The 15478-nt window shown below is 48.9% G+C and overlaps 1 protein-coding gene across 1 annotated transcript in view; it reads left to right on the top strand.

Annotated features, from left to right (window-relative positions):
* The window catches only part of TNFRSF8 (TNF receptor superfamily member 8), a 78470-nt gene that overhangs the window by 22742 nt on the left and 40250 nt on the right, over nt 1–15478 (top strand). Inside the window, exons 4-8 of the mRNA XM_019639703.1 lie at nt 3917–4069; nt 7670–7763; nt 8137–8297; nt 10367–10480; nt 13120–13251. Coding sequence (XP_019495248.1) covers nt 3917–4069; nt 7670–7763; nt 8137–8297; nt 10367–10480; nt 13120–13251 — 654 coding nt within the window. The remainder of the gene's footprint in view (nt 1–3916; nt 4070–7669; nt 7764–8136; nt 8298–10366; nt 10481–13119; nt 13252–15478) is intronic.

Raw genomic sequence — 15478 nt, 5'->3', positions numbered from 1 at the left:
GGCTGCTGGCCGCTCTCGCTGGCTGTTGGCTACACACGGTAGCCCATGGCAACCCACTGCCGCAGGGGCTGCAGCCTACACGGTCGCCGGGCGACTCACGGCAGCCCAGCTCCAGGTTGAGCTGTTGTTCAGCATTTTAGCTGTGGAGGGCTGTGTCACTGGCCCTCATATGTGGGATCCGAACCGGGGCCCTCTGGTGTCCCAAGCCAATTCTTAACCACGGTGCCACTCGGCCGGCCCTCAGAATCTTTTCTTTATGCCATTAACTCGGTTTTCTGTCTAATCTCCTGCTCCTTGCCTCCCAGGTATTCCAGCGGCCCCCGGACATTGATATTTTATTGATTGCATTTCTAATGATGGTGCTGTACATCTCAGTTTTTATCTTCTCTTCTCTTCTTTTTTTTTAAGCTCTGCCATCTTGTCTTCCTTCTTATCTCACCCTTTAAAAAAATCAACTCTTCTTTGAGCTCTTCCTTTACTGAACTTACATTCTTAGTAAGCTCCTATAGGGTGTGAAGCACTCTGTGACTGCTTGTTTGTTTTAGACTGGGTGCTTAGTCTTTGCAAACTATATTCCTATCATTTTTAGATCTTTCCCCTTTTCACCTTCTCTCCTCCCTCCATTCCTTCTTTCCTGCTAGAGTGTGTTTGCAGAGTTGCCTTGTTATAGCTTTCTTTCTTGCCCAAGCTTAGCCTTCTTTTTGCCCTGATACAGTGGGGGTGACTTCTCCTTTATACCTACCCCACCTCACTGGGCTCTAGTATGTCTTCTCAGCTCAGAGCTTCAGCTGGGAGCTGAGTATTACTTTAAAAAAAATTGTAGTAAAATATACATAACATCAAATTTATCATTTTAGCCCCTTTTAAGTGTACTGTTCAGTGGCATTAAGTACATTCACATTTGGGGGCAACCGTCACCATCATTCAGCTCCAGAAATTTTTCATCTTTCTCAACTGAAACTCTGTCCCCATTAAACACTAGCTCCCCATCTGTTCCACCCCACCCCCTAGCCTTTGGCAACCACCCCCCTACTCTCTATGAATTTGACTGCACGATCTACCATATTTTGTGTCTCCATTCATGTCGATGGACACCTGGGTTGTCCCACCTTTCAGCTATTATGAATAGTGCTGCTGTGGTGGACATGGGTGTACAAATGTCTGTTCAAGTCCCTGCTTTTAGTTCATTTGCGTGTATACTTAGCAGTGGAATTGCTGATGATGCGGTAATTCTATGTTGAATTTTGGGAAGACTCCTGAGTGTTACTTTTGAAACTCACTGGAGGGGTCTGGAGGAGTCTGTGGGCCTGGGAGGGAGGCAGCATGCAGCCTGAGATGGGGACAGGGATCTGCTTTTCCTTTTGTCTGATAGCATTTGTCATAGCTCTTGCTGCTTAGAAAGGGGTGTACCCCACTCCTGGGGCTTCTGCTCGTTTCCACCACTTGGCCCGGCTCCCCAGAAGTGGACAAGACCAGGCAGTCTTTTTCACCTCTGCCCAGGCCTGTGACATCATGGCGGCTGATACTCTGAGGGTTTTTCCTTCAGTTTTTCAGGGATGTTGACTTACTGCCCTCAGAATGCTTCTCTGCAGATTTTTGAGAAGCCTCAGGGTTTATTCTCTCCTCAGTACAGCTTCTGGGGTGCAGGTGAGAGTTAGGGGGTACACCCGGGTCACTATGACAAAGAAGAGAAAGTTGAGAGTCTCCTGAGATGGTTTTAGAGACCAGGCTTGGGAGAGGAATTTTATCACTACTGCCCACATCTCACTGGCCAGTACCCAGTCACATGACCCCCAATACAGCTGCAAGGGAGGCTGGGAAATGTAGTCTTTTTCTGAGCCCAGGTGAAAGAGGAATTGGTGAACGCAGCATTATGCTCCAGGAACTCCTTCTTATAGCTGCAATTTCCATTTGCATCTCTGAGAATAGTAACAATATTGATTCTAAAGGCTTGTTCTGTTTTCTTCCTGCTTCCTCAAGTGTTAGTTCTCATTGAGTCTGGGGCTCTTTTTCCTTGGTGCTGGTTTTCCCCTATGTTTGGTGACTTCTAGTTCTGCACATCGTATCTCAGGACTCATGTGGCTTGTGAAAACCAGCTCTGATGGTTGGTAAGCCGGTAGGGCGGGGTGCCAGGCTGGGTTGCCAGTGGCTGGTCTTCTGGGTCTGTAGGGTCCTTTCCTCCCAGGTTGAGCAGCCCCAGAGCACCACCCTGCTCACCTTGCCCAGGAGTCTCCTTGGGGAGATACTTGGCTTCTAGCTCAGTGGCAGAAGTGGATGAGGAACCTGGTGACATTGACCCACCTGAATGCGCCTGCTGCACTTGCTGTCAGATTCCCTAGGGCTGGCCACTGCCATGCACCCGCTCGGAGACTGGAGCACCCCAGAGCCTCTCGCAGCATCCTCCTCTTCTTGGCCATACTTTGGGCTGTGTTCTCCTTCTTCCATCCAATCCCATCTGCCTTCCATGTTTCAGGAAGTCTTCATCAGTTCTGGTTGACCAAGGGGGCTGGCCAAGTGGCTCAGCTGGTTAAGAGCTTGCTTGAGAGTTTGAGCTCTGAGCAACAGCGGTTCGAGTCCTGGCCCGAGCTGAGCAGCCGCTGAGCTGCCAACAAGTGGCAGGATGGCTCAGCTAAAAAAAAAAAAAAAAAGCTTAGTGGTTGACCAAGGATGCCCCTTGTTTGTTTCCAGGGAAGTTTGCATTAATTAATTAATTGACTGCCAGTGACCTTTTTCTACTGAGATAAAACTCATCATTTTAAAGTATACAATGCAGTCGTTTTTATTATACTTTCTAATTTATTACCACTATCTAATTACAGAACTTCTACTTCCCCAAAAAGAAACTCCTTGTCTCCCAAATTCTCTCCTCCCATCTCCTCCCATCTATGAATTTCTGTCTCTATGGACTTGCCTCCTTTGGACATTTCATATAAATGGAAGCATGCAGTATGTGGTTTTTAGTGTCTTCCTTGACTTTGCATGATGTCTTCAAGTTTCCTCCATGTTGTAGCGTGTGTCAGGATTTCATTCATTTTATGGCTGAATAATACTGCATTGCATGGGTTGACCACATTTTGTTTATGATGATGGACATTTGGGTTACTTCTACTTTTTGGCTATTATGAATAATGCTGCTATGAACATTCACATACAGTTGCTTGTGTGGACATGTTTTCTGTCCATTTATACATCTTCTCTGGAGAAAAAATTTCTCAAAACCTTGGCTCACTAAAAAATATGTAATAGACTTTTTTAAAACAGAACAATTTTAGATTTATAGAAAAATTGAGCAGAAAATACAGAGTCCCCATATGCCCCCTCTCCCCTACCCTGTCCCCTGGCTCCCCTATTATCAGCACCTTGCATTAGTGTGGTACAGTGTTATAGTTGATGAACTGGTATCGGTACATTATTAACTAAAGATCATGGTTTACTTTAAGATTTACCCTTGGTGGTGTGCTTTCTATGGTTTTTGACAAATGTATAATGTTATTTATCCACCACTGCGGTATCATGCAGAGCAGTTTCATTGCCCTAAATCCTCTGTGCGCCATCTATTCACCCTCCCCCACCTTTCCCACCGAACCCCGGTAACCTCTGATCTCTTTATTGTCTCTATAGTTTTGTTTTTTCCAGAATGTCATAGAGTTGGAATCACAGTATGTAGCTTTTCAAACTGGCTTCTTTTACTTAGAAATATTCATTTAATGTCCCTTTGACCCCGCCTACCCGCTTGCACTCATCTCAAGAACACTCTGGAAAAAAAGGCTGCGTGTGCCATCTGCCCTGCCCAGCTGAAAGCCACAGCAGCACCCCTTGTCACGTGCTGGACTGTCCCTGGGAGAGGGGGGTGGTCCTCTGGATACCTTCCTTCATCCTCCCCCGGTCCTCTGTGACCCTTCTCTGTGTCCCTTAGATAACCTCGTGGAGAAGAAGCCATGTTCACGGAACTCCTCCCGCGTCTGCGAGTGCCGGGCTGGCATGTTCTGTCTCACAACAGCCGCCAACTCCTGTGCCCGCTGCTCCCCTCACTCCACCTGCCCCACAGGGTTGATTGTCAAGTTCCAAGGTAAGTACCCCACCCTCAGCCCAGGGCCGAGACCTGTGCTGAAGCTGCCTTCTCCACCCTGACCTCCAGGTGACTCCGCGCCTCTCACTTCCTCCTGCCTGTGGGATAGATCACATCTCCTTTCAGCATGATGCCTTGGGTGCACCAGGCACCCAGAACCCCCAGCTGCCTCTTCCCCTCACCTGTGTCCCAGGCTCAGAGGCCAAGGTGGCCCAAGGCACAGGCCTGACTGGAAGAGGTCTTGGGCTGGTTTGAGCCTTGGGGCAAAATTCTCTGATGCCTGATCAACAAGAAAGAAACCTCAAGTCTGTGTCCTGGGAGTTTCCTGGAAGATTAGGTCTGGTTTCCCTGTTTCACAGTCGAAGCCTTGGGAGTTAGTTAGAGGAGCCAAGAGATTGGACACCAGGATCAAGATGGAGACACGGTTTCTTTTCCAACTTGCCGTGTGACCTCAGACAAGGTCCTTATCTTCTCTGGGTTTCTAATTTTCTGACATTACAAGGAGGGTCCGTGGCCAGAGAGGCGATCAGGGCCACAGAGCCTGTGTGGGTGGCATGGAGAGTACCTTTGGAAAGGGAGGCATGGGGGGTGGGTGGCTTTGGACCGTAGCCACACAGGGGACACGGGGAAGGAACAAGATGGGATCAGGGGAGCCATGTCCACTGGGGAGGAAAGTGCCAACCCTGAGCCCGTAACCCCTCCTTCCAGCCTGGTTCTTTTCCAAAGCCCCATCCCACGCCCTTCTCACCCCCTCTCCTCCCTTCCTCCTTTCCCCCACTCATACCCCTCCACAGCCAGCCCAACCCCCAGTCCCATACATTATGTCTCCCAATTCTCTCTCCAGTCCCCCACCCCCAGATCCCCCCTTATGGCAGACAGCCAGAGCCTCCCTTGCAAAACACCAATCAGGTTGTGTATGTGTTTCTTTTTTTTCACACGCACTCACTTGCCTAAAACATTTAGTATCTTCCCATTACTCTAATGAGAAGGACGCGATCCTTTGGTAAAAGAGAACAGGTTTTTGAGGGGACTTTTTTTTTTTTTTTAAGTCTGCCCTTTAGCATTTCCGGGGTTACTGGCTTATTGGGCTCCAAATCTGGGACATATGAAGCAAAGAGAAAACCCAGGGGACTCACCACTGTGTCGTCCCTCCTGGGGTCCCCCGGCCCCTCCGGACCTGCCTTTTTCTCTCCACCCTTCAGTCTTTGTTTTACACAGAAGGTCCAGGCTTTTCCTGTGCCCACGGAGAGGGAGGGGGTAAAGTGCATCCTACGTGGTGTGACCCCTCCTTCCTCCAGCCTCCGCTTTCAGCACCAGCCCCTCACTCCCTGGGCCCCACCTGGTCTGTCTTCTTTTAGTTCCACGGACGGATGGACAGAGCTTCTTCCTTCTGTCAGGCCTTTGCACATGCCGTTCCCTCTGTCTGGGACAACCTTCCCTCCCCGTTTACTTAGCTAAGGCCTACTCAGCCTTGAACTGGGTCATGCAAAGCACTCTGCTCAGGGACATGCAGCAGCCGGCCACATGCAAGCAATCAAGGGCAGGGTGGTGGAGTGGAAAGCGCTCTGGACTGGGCACCTGACACCTGGGATTTTTGTTGTTTTTTTTTTAAAGATTTTTTTATTGGGGAATTGGGGGGATGGGAACAGTGCTGGGGAATTGGGGGAAGGGGAACAGACAAGTTGGTGGGATCCGAACCGGGGCCCTCTGGCGTCCCAAGCCAGTTCTTAACCATCGCGCCACTCGGCCGGCCCTGACACCTGGGATTTTGTATAGCGTTGCATCTATGGGGCACGTTCCCACCACTCTCTGGACCTCAATCTCCTCATCTGTTAAATGTGGAGGTGTGACTAGAAGGTCCTGGGGACCCTTTCCAGCTCAAGAAACTCTTGTATCTCTGTGAAAAGCAGCCTTGAGTTCAGTTCTTCCAGCCAGGGCTGTGGACCAGCTGAGGCGCGCCAAGGCTCTCTCCGTGGTGTTCCTGTAACTGCCACACGGTGGCGCCAGAGGCCTCTCTGAACGGCCCCTAGACCCACTCTGCCCAAGGCTGCCCTACTGGCCTGCCCCATGTGATCATTGAGCACTTAAAATGTGTCCAGTCGCAGTGAGATATGCTGTCAGTATAGAGTATGCACTGAGTTTCAAATACTTAGTATAGAAAATGTAAAACATCTCATTAATTATTTTTTATATTGCTTACCTGCTGACATAATATTTTAGATCTATTGAGTTAAATATATTATTTAAATTAATCTCACGTGTTTCCTTTTACTTTTTTTAATGTGGCTGCTAGGAAATTTAAAATGACCTGTGTGATTCACATCATATTTCTATGCAGTGCCGCTTTGGCTGCCAAACCCTGGCTAACTTCTAGGTTCCCCCTGCGGACTCTCCCATGGGGCCTCCATCTCTCCAGCTGTGACATGGAAAGGAGTTCCTGCTTCAGATTCAGCTCCTAGCTAAGCCCCGCACTAAGAGCTTGCCTGGGCGCTCTCTCCTGAAATTCTCAAAGCCCCACAGGGCAGGCTGTATTAGTCCCGTTTGACAAGTGAGGAAATTGAGAGCCAGAGATGGCAGGCAGATTGCTCAGGACCACAGAGCGGAGACTATCCCAGCCAGGGTTCGAACGTCACCCTCACGCCTTGTCACCCCACCACCCTGCAGACACACAAGCCAAGTCAGCATTGCTCATACCTAACTCCACTGAAAACGTCAGATCGTATCGCACACCTGTGGGTCGCTTGCTAAGTGCTGGGGCAAGGGTCCAGGTGAGGAAAAGGGATGTACTGGCATTGATTTGTTGGCATTTGCTGTATGTTGCGCTGTGTGGTAGGCACATGAGGTACACTTATTGTCTGTCCATGTGAAGAGTGTATTATCTTAGTCATTTGACTTGCTTGGCACAGCTAGGACGTGATAGAGGTGGCAGGCGAACTCAGGTCTACTTGATGGGAAGTGCTGTGTGTTTCCCTCTCCGCTCTGCCTCTGTCCAGTCATCTTCAGGACTCTCTGGGTTGCAAGTAACAAAATTTCAAATATTTTTGGCTCGTGGAACTGAGAAGTCTGGGGATAGCTCTGAATAGCTTCAGGAATGGCTGGGTCCAGGAGGCCTGCGTTTTCCTGCTGCTCATCTCCACGCCCCTGTGTTTCGGTATCTGTAAGCTGTCCACCCGCCGCCCCAGGCTTGCTTCCTGTCCGACCCCGAGGGAAAGACAACTTCTTCCTACATTTTCAACAACCAAAAACAAAACCTTGAAATTGCATTTCATAGACTTGGCTTGGGTCATGTGCCCCCCTCTGAGCCAGCGCACCATGGCCAGAGGAATGGAATGGACTGACTGCTACAGCCTGGTCCCATGGTTACTCCTGGAAAGGAAGGGGGAGGGGGGAATCAGTCAGTCCCCCTAAACACACACAGATACTGAGATTGGGCCGCTTTACCCCAAGAAGGAACGGATGCTAGGCAGGCACAAACCGCAGATGGCCACTGTGTTTTCTAAGCGCCCAATCCTGGACTGTGGTTTGTGGTGGTAAAAGTCGATTCTTGGTGTCTTCGGACTCCTCAGTACCAAGTCTGGAGGCACTGTGTCCCCCCTGCAGGTACAGCAGAGAGGGACACTGTCTGCGAGCTGCCTTCCCCAGGGGCCAGCCCTGACTGCAGCACCAGCCCGGAGGACTGCGAAGCGCCAGCCAGGTGACTCCCTGGCCCTCTCCCATCCAGCTAACCTTAGTGTGGGGCCATCTCACCCCACAGGATGCCCAGGGCACAGCTGGGCTGGGGGTGCAGGTGGGGTTCAGCTGCGCTGGTGTCAGGGCTCCAGGGTGCCTTTCTGCCAAGCCCACAAGTCATTTGAGGCCCTACTGTGTGTCCAGTCTGCTCTGAGCACATGGGAGACGGAACAGCCCAGAAAACAGCCTTTGCTCCCAGGAGCTGACAGTGGGCTTGCCAGAGGCTGTGGGCAGAGGATCTGGGGACCCCCTTCTCTGTAGAAACAGTTATCCCCGAGCACAGACCTCCCCTGCCCCATCAGAAGAATTGTCAGTCCTATCTCTGGCTTCTTTTCCAGTGGCACCACCCTCCACGGCAAACCCATCCTGACCTCGGCAAGCTCCAATGCCAGGACCACACTTCTTGGAAGGGACACTCTCTTCACCCCGGAAAATGATTCCAAAATGACAAGGACTCCCATCCCTCCCCCCGCCATGGGGAAGCCCAGTCCGGATCCAGGTAATTTCTCCAGAGAAGCTGTGGGCTGTTTCCCAGAGCAACGGTGTCTGATTGGTGGGTGGGCGACCTGTGTGTGGTGGTCCGGGCAGGTGGCCACTGAGCTGTGGTTTTTTTCCAGTGGGGTGAGAAGAGGCCTCAGGGTCTCCTGGGGCTGAGGCCTCGAGGGCCAGAGTAGATAATGGAAGGACTCACTCATTTCATGCCACTTTTGAGCACCTTCTTGTTTGCCAGACACTGAGGTAGGGGCTGGTGCTTGTCACAGCGCAGGTGAGCCTCTACGGGTGTCAATTTGATGCCCTCTTGGTTCCCACGGTGACAGATTGAGGCCCCCAGTTTGCTCCTATTTATTACTGAATGGCCAACCTTTCACTGACACCACACTTTGCTTATCCACATCGTTTTTGGATATTTGGGTTGTTTCTGCCTGTTGGCTAGAATGAAGAGTGAAAAACAAGTCTTTGTGTGAATGTTTGTTTTTCCATTTCTCTCTTTTTTTTAAAAAAAATTGATTTGTAGGATTTCTTATAATTCTGGGTTTTGAGCCCTTTGTCCTACAGTTGTGTCCAAATATCTTCTGCCACCCTAGCCCTGCCTTCTCATTCTCTTGATGGTGTCTCTCCATGAAGAGATGTCCTTAATTTTAATGTAGTCAAATGGATCCGTCTTTCCCTCATGACGAGTGCTTTTCATGTTCTGCTTTGTACGTCGTCCACGGAAGTCTCGAAGGCATCCTACCTTTAGTTCCTACGACCATTACTGGTTTGCCTTTCACGTTTAGGTCTGCCGTCCACCTTGGCTTTTGGGCGTGGCAGCGGTCATGTTAAACGTGTCTGTGAGGATATGCAGTCGAACCAACACCACGTATCAGATGAACTGTCCTTTCCCCATGAATCTGCATGCTAACTTTTTTGTAAATCAGAGATGTGTGGCTGTGATTCTGGTCGCTATTCTAGTCCCTGGGTCTTTTTGTCTATGCCGCGTGAATACCATACTGTCTTAATTACAGTCTCTTTTTTTTTTTCAATAAGTCTTCGTGGATGGTTGAGCAGTGTCTCTAACTTTGTTCTTCAATGGCGTGTTGGCTTTCCTGGGAATGTGCATTTCCACATACCTTTTAGAATCAGCTTTCCGGATTCCACAAAACATCCTGTTGGGGTTGTGATTGGGCTGCACTGACTCTGTAGGTCAGTGTGGAAAGAACCCACCGTGTTACAGTGCTGAGTAGATGGCACGGCCCTATAGTTACTCAGGCTGTATTTTGATTCCCCCAGTAATGCTTTATTACCTTCTATATAGAGATAGTCACACCTGTTTCTTAGATTTCTAGGCATTTGATATTTCTGATTAGGATGCAAATGGCATCTTTTTCAAAATGTCATGTTCTGAGTCTTTATTGTAAGTGTGATCGTGAACCATGTGAAATTGCCAATGTTTGGCTGGCTGGCTGGCCTAGCAAAGCGTTAACTTCATGTGGTTCAAACCAATATATAGACAGACGTTGAGTTGATTTTGCTGTCATAACGTTATATCCAACTACGTTGTTAAATTCATGTATTAGTTCTACTAATGTACCTGCAGGTTCTTTGAGATTATCTATGCGCTCGGTGACGTCATCTGTGCGTAACAGATGGATCGCTTCCTTTCTAAGCCTTACCACTTTGATTTCTTCTTCTTGCCTCACTGCATTGCCTGGGATTCCTGTACCATGCCGAATAGAAGTCGTGAGAGTAGGCATCCGTGCCTCGCTGCTGATCTCAAAGGAAAAGTGGTTACCACAGTTTGAGGAGGGCAGTGACACAGCAGTGAGCGTGGGGAGAGGGCACTGGCAGAGTGGAAATGGTGGATCACTGGTGGGGGGACCGGAAGCCGGAGGCTCAGGGGCTCTTCTCCTGTGTGGCCTTAGACACGTTCCTTCCCTCTCTGAGCCTCACGACCCCCTCTGAAGGACTGATCTGACATGTGTGGAGCTTAGGAGCTGGCTGTGGAGATGGGAGGCTTCCCTGATTGGGAGGGAGGTGAGGCCTCTGCCGAGGTGGCCTTTCTCAGAGCGTCTCTGCTTCTTTTCCCAGGGCTGTCCCCACAGCTGTGCCCACAGGGGTCATCTGATTGCAGGAAGCAGTGTGACAAGGACTACTTCCTGGACAGGGACGGCCGCTGCACGGCCTGTGTGAGCTGTTCAGGAGGTAAGAGCTTTGTCTTTCCTCCAGGGGTACCTTCCAGGGAGCAGGGGGTTGGGGTCTCGCAGGAAAGGCTGAGAATCTGGGGGTGGGGAGCCCAAGTTTGGCCTTGCGCTGTTCAGCCTGCGGGAGCCTGGTGTACCTCTGGCGTCTGAGCAGTCAGCTTCTAGTGACTCCCACTCACCACTGTGGGTTTTTGATGGCAGTGACCCCTTTTCAGAGAGCTTCCATTCGCTCACTCTTTCCTGCCAGGAAACATTTGTTAATCCCCTCCCTTGTCTCATGCTTTTTCATAACTATCGTGTGATGCACGGATTGCGATTGTCCCCATTTTATAGAAGAGGAAACTGAGGCTTTGGGAAGTCAAGGGGCTTTCACAGGCCACAAGCCCTCGAGACTGGCAAGGCTGGCGTTTGGGCCCAGGGCGTCTGCCACTAAGTTGTGGGCTCTGGTCCCTCCACTGCGCTGGTCACTCCATTGTCCAGAGCATAGCCTGGGCAAGCACTTACTGAGTGGCGGCTGTGTGCATGGTAGGATGGCATCCTGCCAATGTTTTCTCTGTGGCCAGCTCACGGCAGCCTCACAGCATCCCCCGCAACTGCCCTGTGACTTCCATGATGGCCACACAGAGCAGGGGAGGTGACCTAGGACCTAGGCTGCCATGGTTGTTAGCGGCCCAGCCCACTCTCAGAGGCCATGGGGGGAATGCATGATTCTGTCTCCTTGTCCAGGGTTTCTTTCATGCAGCAACCCAGACCAGAGTCAAGGCAGACTAAAGAGAGAAAAAGAACACTCCATCTGTCATCCCTGTGGGCCGCTGTTCCAGTTGATAAGGGCGCGTAGCAGATTTTCTCAAAACTTAGTAGTGAAAAACAGACCATTTATTGTACTCACGGATTCTGTGGGTCAGAGTTCAGACAGGGCACTGTGGGGACAGCTGGTCTCTGCTCCACGAAGTCTGGGGTCTCAGCTGGAACATGCAAAGGCTAGAGGTTAGAGGCATCTGAAAGCTTATTCATTGATGTGTCTGGGGATTGATGCCAGCTGCTGATTGGGCCCCAGTTCCTCTCCATATCAGCCTCTGTGTGGCTTACTTTGGGCTCCCTCAAGGTCTGGAGACTGGATTCCACGGATGGGGGTAGGGGTGGGGTAGAGAACCCATATCCCTTTTTATGACCTAGCCTCAGAAGTCCCAGGGTGTAACTTCCCCCACATTCGACCTGTTGAGTCAAGGGAAGGAAAAACTCAAGCTTCTTGGTGGGTAAGTGGAGAGCACTGGAAGAGTAGATGGGGCCAGAAATATTGCTGTGGCCATTGTTGGAAAAAATATATAATTTATCACAGCCACCACTTCAGATGGAGAAAAGAAATGGCTCTGGGCCCAAGAATTCCTTTAATCCTCATAGGGGAAGCCCCGTGAGGCAATGGAGTGGATGGAGCACAGGGGCTAAGAGCATGGGCTCTGGAGCCCAAGTGTGTGGGTTCAAAGCTTGGGCCAACCATTTGGTTGCTTAGAAACTCCAGCAAGCGTCTTAACCTCCCTGTGCCTGGTTTCCTCATCTGTAAAATGGGCATAATAATAGTGCTATCTCAGAGAGCTATGGGAATTAAATAGGTTAAACTAGGTTAATCTGTTTAAGACTACTGCCACACACACTTGATTATATTAATAGCTATGGTAATGATAATAGCTATCATCATCCCAAGTCATCCCACTGATTGCCGAGCCCACGCTTGCTCAACTCTGTACAACTTGCCCAAATCCTTTCCAGTTCCTGGTCTCTCTGGAGGTTGCAGGAAGAGATTGGGTGGTCCCTTATCTTTATCATGTGACGTCTCTAAGTATCCCGCTGGGGAGAAGTATTCTTAATGAGCAAGTCACATTTCTCTAATCTACTGATGCAACGATTCTGTTTTTTTACGCATAACTAGAGCATGCCAAATATTCTCAAGCATACATAAGTGCAATATTATACCTCTTCTTTTACAAAACCTCTAACATTTTTTTTTTTTGGATTTTGAAGAAAAAACACTTTTTATCAATTGAAAAATTCAAACTTATTCAGAAGTTGAGGGAATCAGAAATGGTTATGGGCTATCACCCGGTTTTAAAGAATCATCAAGTCGTGGCCAGTCTTGGTTCATCTATGTCCATGCCCACTCACCCCCATCCTCTGGGTTATTTTAACAGCTTTATTGAGATGCAGCTGATGTGCAATAAAATGCACATGTTTAAAGTGTGCAATTTGAAAAGTTTTGACATACGTATGCCGCTGCACCACCACAAGCAAGATAATGAATTATTCATCACCTCCGAGTGTGCCTCGTGTTCCTTATCATCCCTGTCATCATTTCCCACCCCTGCTCCCAGTCCCAGTCAGTCCTTCTGCTTTCTGTCACTGGACTAGTTCGCATTTTCTGGCATTTTTGATGAACGGAATCATATAGTACGCGAGTAAAACTCCTTTCTCATCTGCCTTCTTTCACTTAGCATAATTATTTTGAGCATGGCAGAAGGTCTGCTTAATGGAACAAATGAGCATTTGCTCCTGGGCCAAGGCTCCTTTGCCCTCCTGGGGGTTCTCTGCACCCCCTGCCCTTGCCATCCCTGATCTTTCCCCATGACCCCTCTCTGTGTCCCTTAGGTGACCTTGTGGAGAAGACACCTTGCACGTGGAACTCCTCCCGTGTCTGTGAATGTCGACCTGGCATGGTCTGTGTCACATCAGTCACCAACTCCTGTGCCCGCTGCATCGCCTGTCCCACCTTCCCACTAGGTATGGTCAGCAAACTCCAGGGTAAGAAATCCGCACCCCCAACCAAGGGGCCGAGGTCTGTGCCTGCCCCTACCTCCAACTGGGCAAATGACCTTCAACCCCAGCTGTTAACTAGGTCAGGTTTGGGCTTTGTTTTTCCTTTGAATAGTTGATCCAGTGAGTGGAATAAAATCCAAATTTGTCATTTTGGTAAGATGATTTTGAGACAAAACCTTTTTATCATTGATTGTTATTATTATTTTTTAATTCTCCTTCCTAAAATTGTTGGGCCGGTAAAATCTTGAGTTGTTTTCAAGGCTATTTTATTGACTCAAGATAGATGAATATAAGTTTATGAAGAGGCTTTCAACTCAAGATGGTGGGCATTTGCTAGAGCGCAGAAAAGTAGAAACCCTTGACGGTGGGAGGAAAATAAAGGGTTCATCAGCAGCTGAGAGATTTCAGCCAATTTCTAGAAGGTAAAAAACAGATGGAAGGGTAGTGACAAGTGAAACCAAGTGGAGGAAAGCTCACCCCAGAATTTGCTCTATGAGGGCTGCAGGAAAAGTGAGGGGTAATTTGCTTGTAAGATCTCCGGAGAGAGGCCCTGGGCTCAGAACAGGCAAGGAAAACAAAGGGTGTGAGTGAAATGGAGAACTGCAAAGTGCAACTTGATCTTGAAAATAAAATTTAAACATTTGTAACAATGGTATACCATGGGCACTGGCCCATCTGAACAGTTGGTGCCTGGGTTTTTATCTCCTGGTGACAATAATCAACGTTTTGTCTAAAGACACCGAAGGGATGTCTACAGAAAGCGAGGGCTACTGCCGTATTGTCTTTACCCTATTGTATATCCTGGAGTAAAGCCCCATTTGTGTATTTGGGAGTGCGCCCTGTCAATAGGTTATCTCTTCTCAGTCACCAAAGTGATGACTGCCAGCTCACACTCCCCACCTGCCGGCACAGAGTTCCCAGGTGGACCTCCTACTCAGGGAAGAGACTCATTGTGAACAGGACTTACTTAATACCACAGCAGAAGAAACCCCGCCAGCTACTGGAATATTCAACACAGTCCTTTTTTCTCATAATATGAATGAACAGCAAAGATCTTCAGGGCTTCGAGGGAAACCAGAGAATAACAACACAGACAAACAGGAAAACTTACTACAGAGGAAGCAATGATCAATCTAGGAATACGAGAGACCTGAAAAGAATTGAATTAGTCCACAGAAAAATTCCAGAAGTTGTTAACATCCGAAAGTGAGAACAGAATGCTATGAAAAAGGGACAATGGAGGAATCAAGGACAAGAGGTGGCTTTTAGAAAGGGTGCTTCTTATCAATCAATTGCCTCTCAGCTCCCAGTGCACCCTTCAGGACCTGCTCTGCCATGAAGGATTGGACTTTCCAAACGTTTCTCCTTGTGAGCATGGTGTTAAGCTTTGCCAGTAGAGGGCGCCCGGGAGGGCATTGCAGGAGGAAAGAGGCTTTTCGTGGCTTCATTTGCTTTTTGTCGCTCGGGCTGCATAGTCTGTCAGCAGGGCATGTGGGTGGGACATCTGGTGGCGCCCAACTCCAGTTGTGCTCCCAGAGTAGGCAGTCCCTTGGCAACCTCACAGCCCCAGCCTAGGCCTGCTGACCACCTTGGTGTGGCCCTCCCAGTTGGGACACTGGCACATTCCAGGCCTCATGTCAAGTGCCATAATTCCCTCTGTGTACCCCCGACCGGCCTTGGATCTTCTCAACCTCGTTTCTTGCAGCCCTTCCCAACATGGTCACTGTGTGCTCGAGGCCTTGTACCCACAGTGGTGCCCCAACTTTCCCTGTGGACCTGACCTGAAAAATAGGACGTTCAGGAGGAAAGTAAGATAAATAAAAATTACTCATGCCTAGACATAATAGATCTACTAGCATTTATTTATTTAAATTTTTTTTCAATTACAGCTGACATAAAATATTGTATCAGTTTCAGGTGTACAACACAGTGATTAGACATTTATATACTTTATGAAGTGATCCCCCCCAATAAGTCTAGTACCCACCTGACACCATACATAGTTATTAAAATATTATTGACTATATTCCTTATGCTGTACTTTACATTCCGTGACAGTGTTTTGTTTTGTTTTTAAAGATTTTTATTGGGGAATTGGGGGTTGGGAACAGCGCTGGGGAATTGGGGGGAAAGGGAACAGATAAGTTGCTGTCGTTTTGTTCTTCAGTCTAGTTGTGGAGGACGTTGCTTC

The sequence above is a fragment of the Hipposideros armiger genome, unplaced genomic scaffold (genome assembly GCF_001890085.2).
Source record: "Hipposideros armiger isolate ML-2016 unplaced genomic scaffold, ASM189008v1 scaffold_46, whole genome shotgun sequence".
NCBI classification, from domain to species: Eukaryota; Metazoa; Chordata; class Mammalia; order Chiroptera; family Hipposideridae; genus Hipposideros; species Hipposideros armiger.
This window is presented reverse-complemented; position numbering and strand designations above follow the sequence as displayed.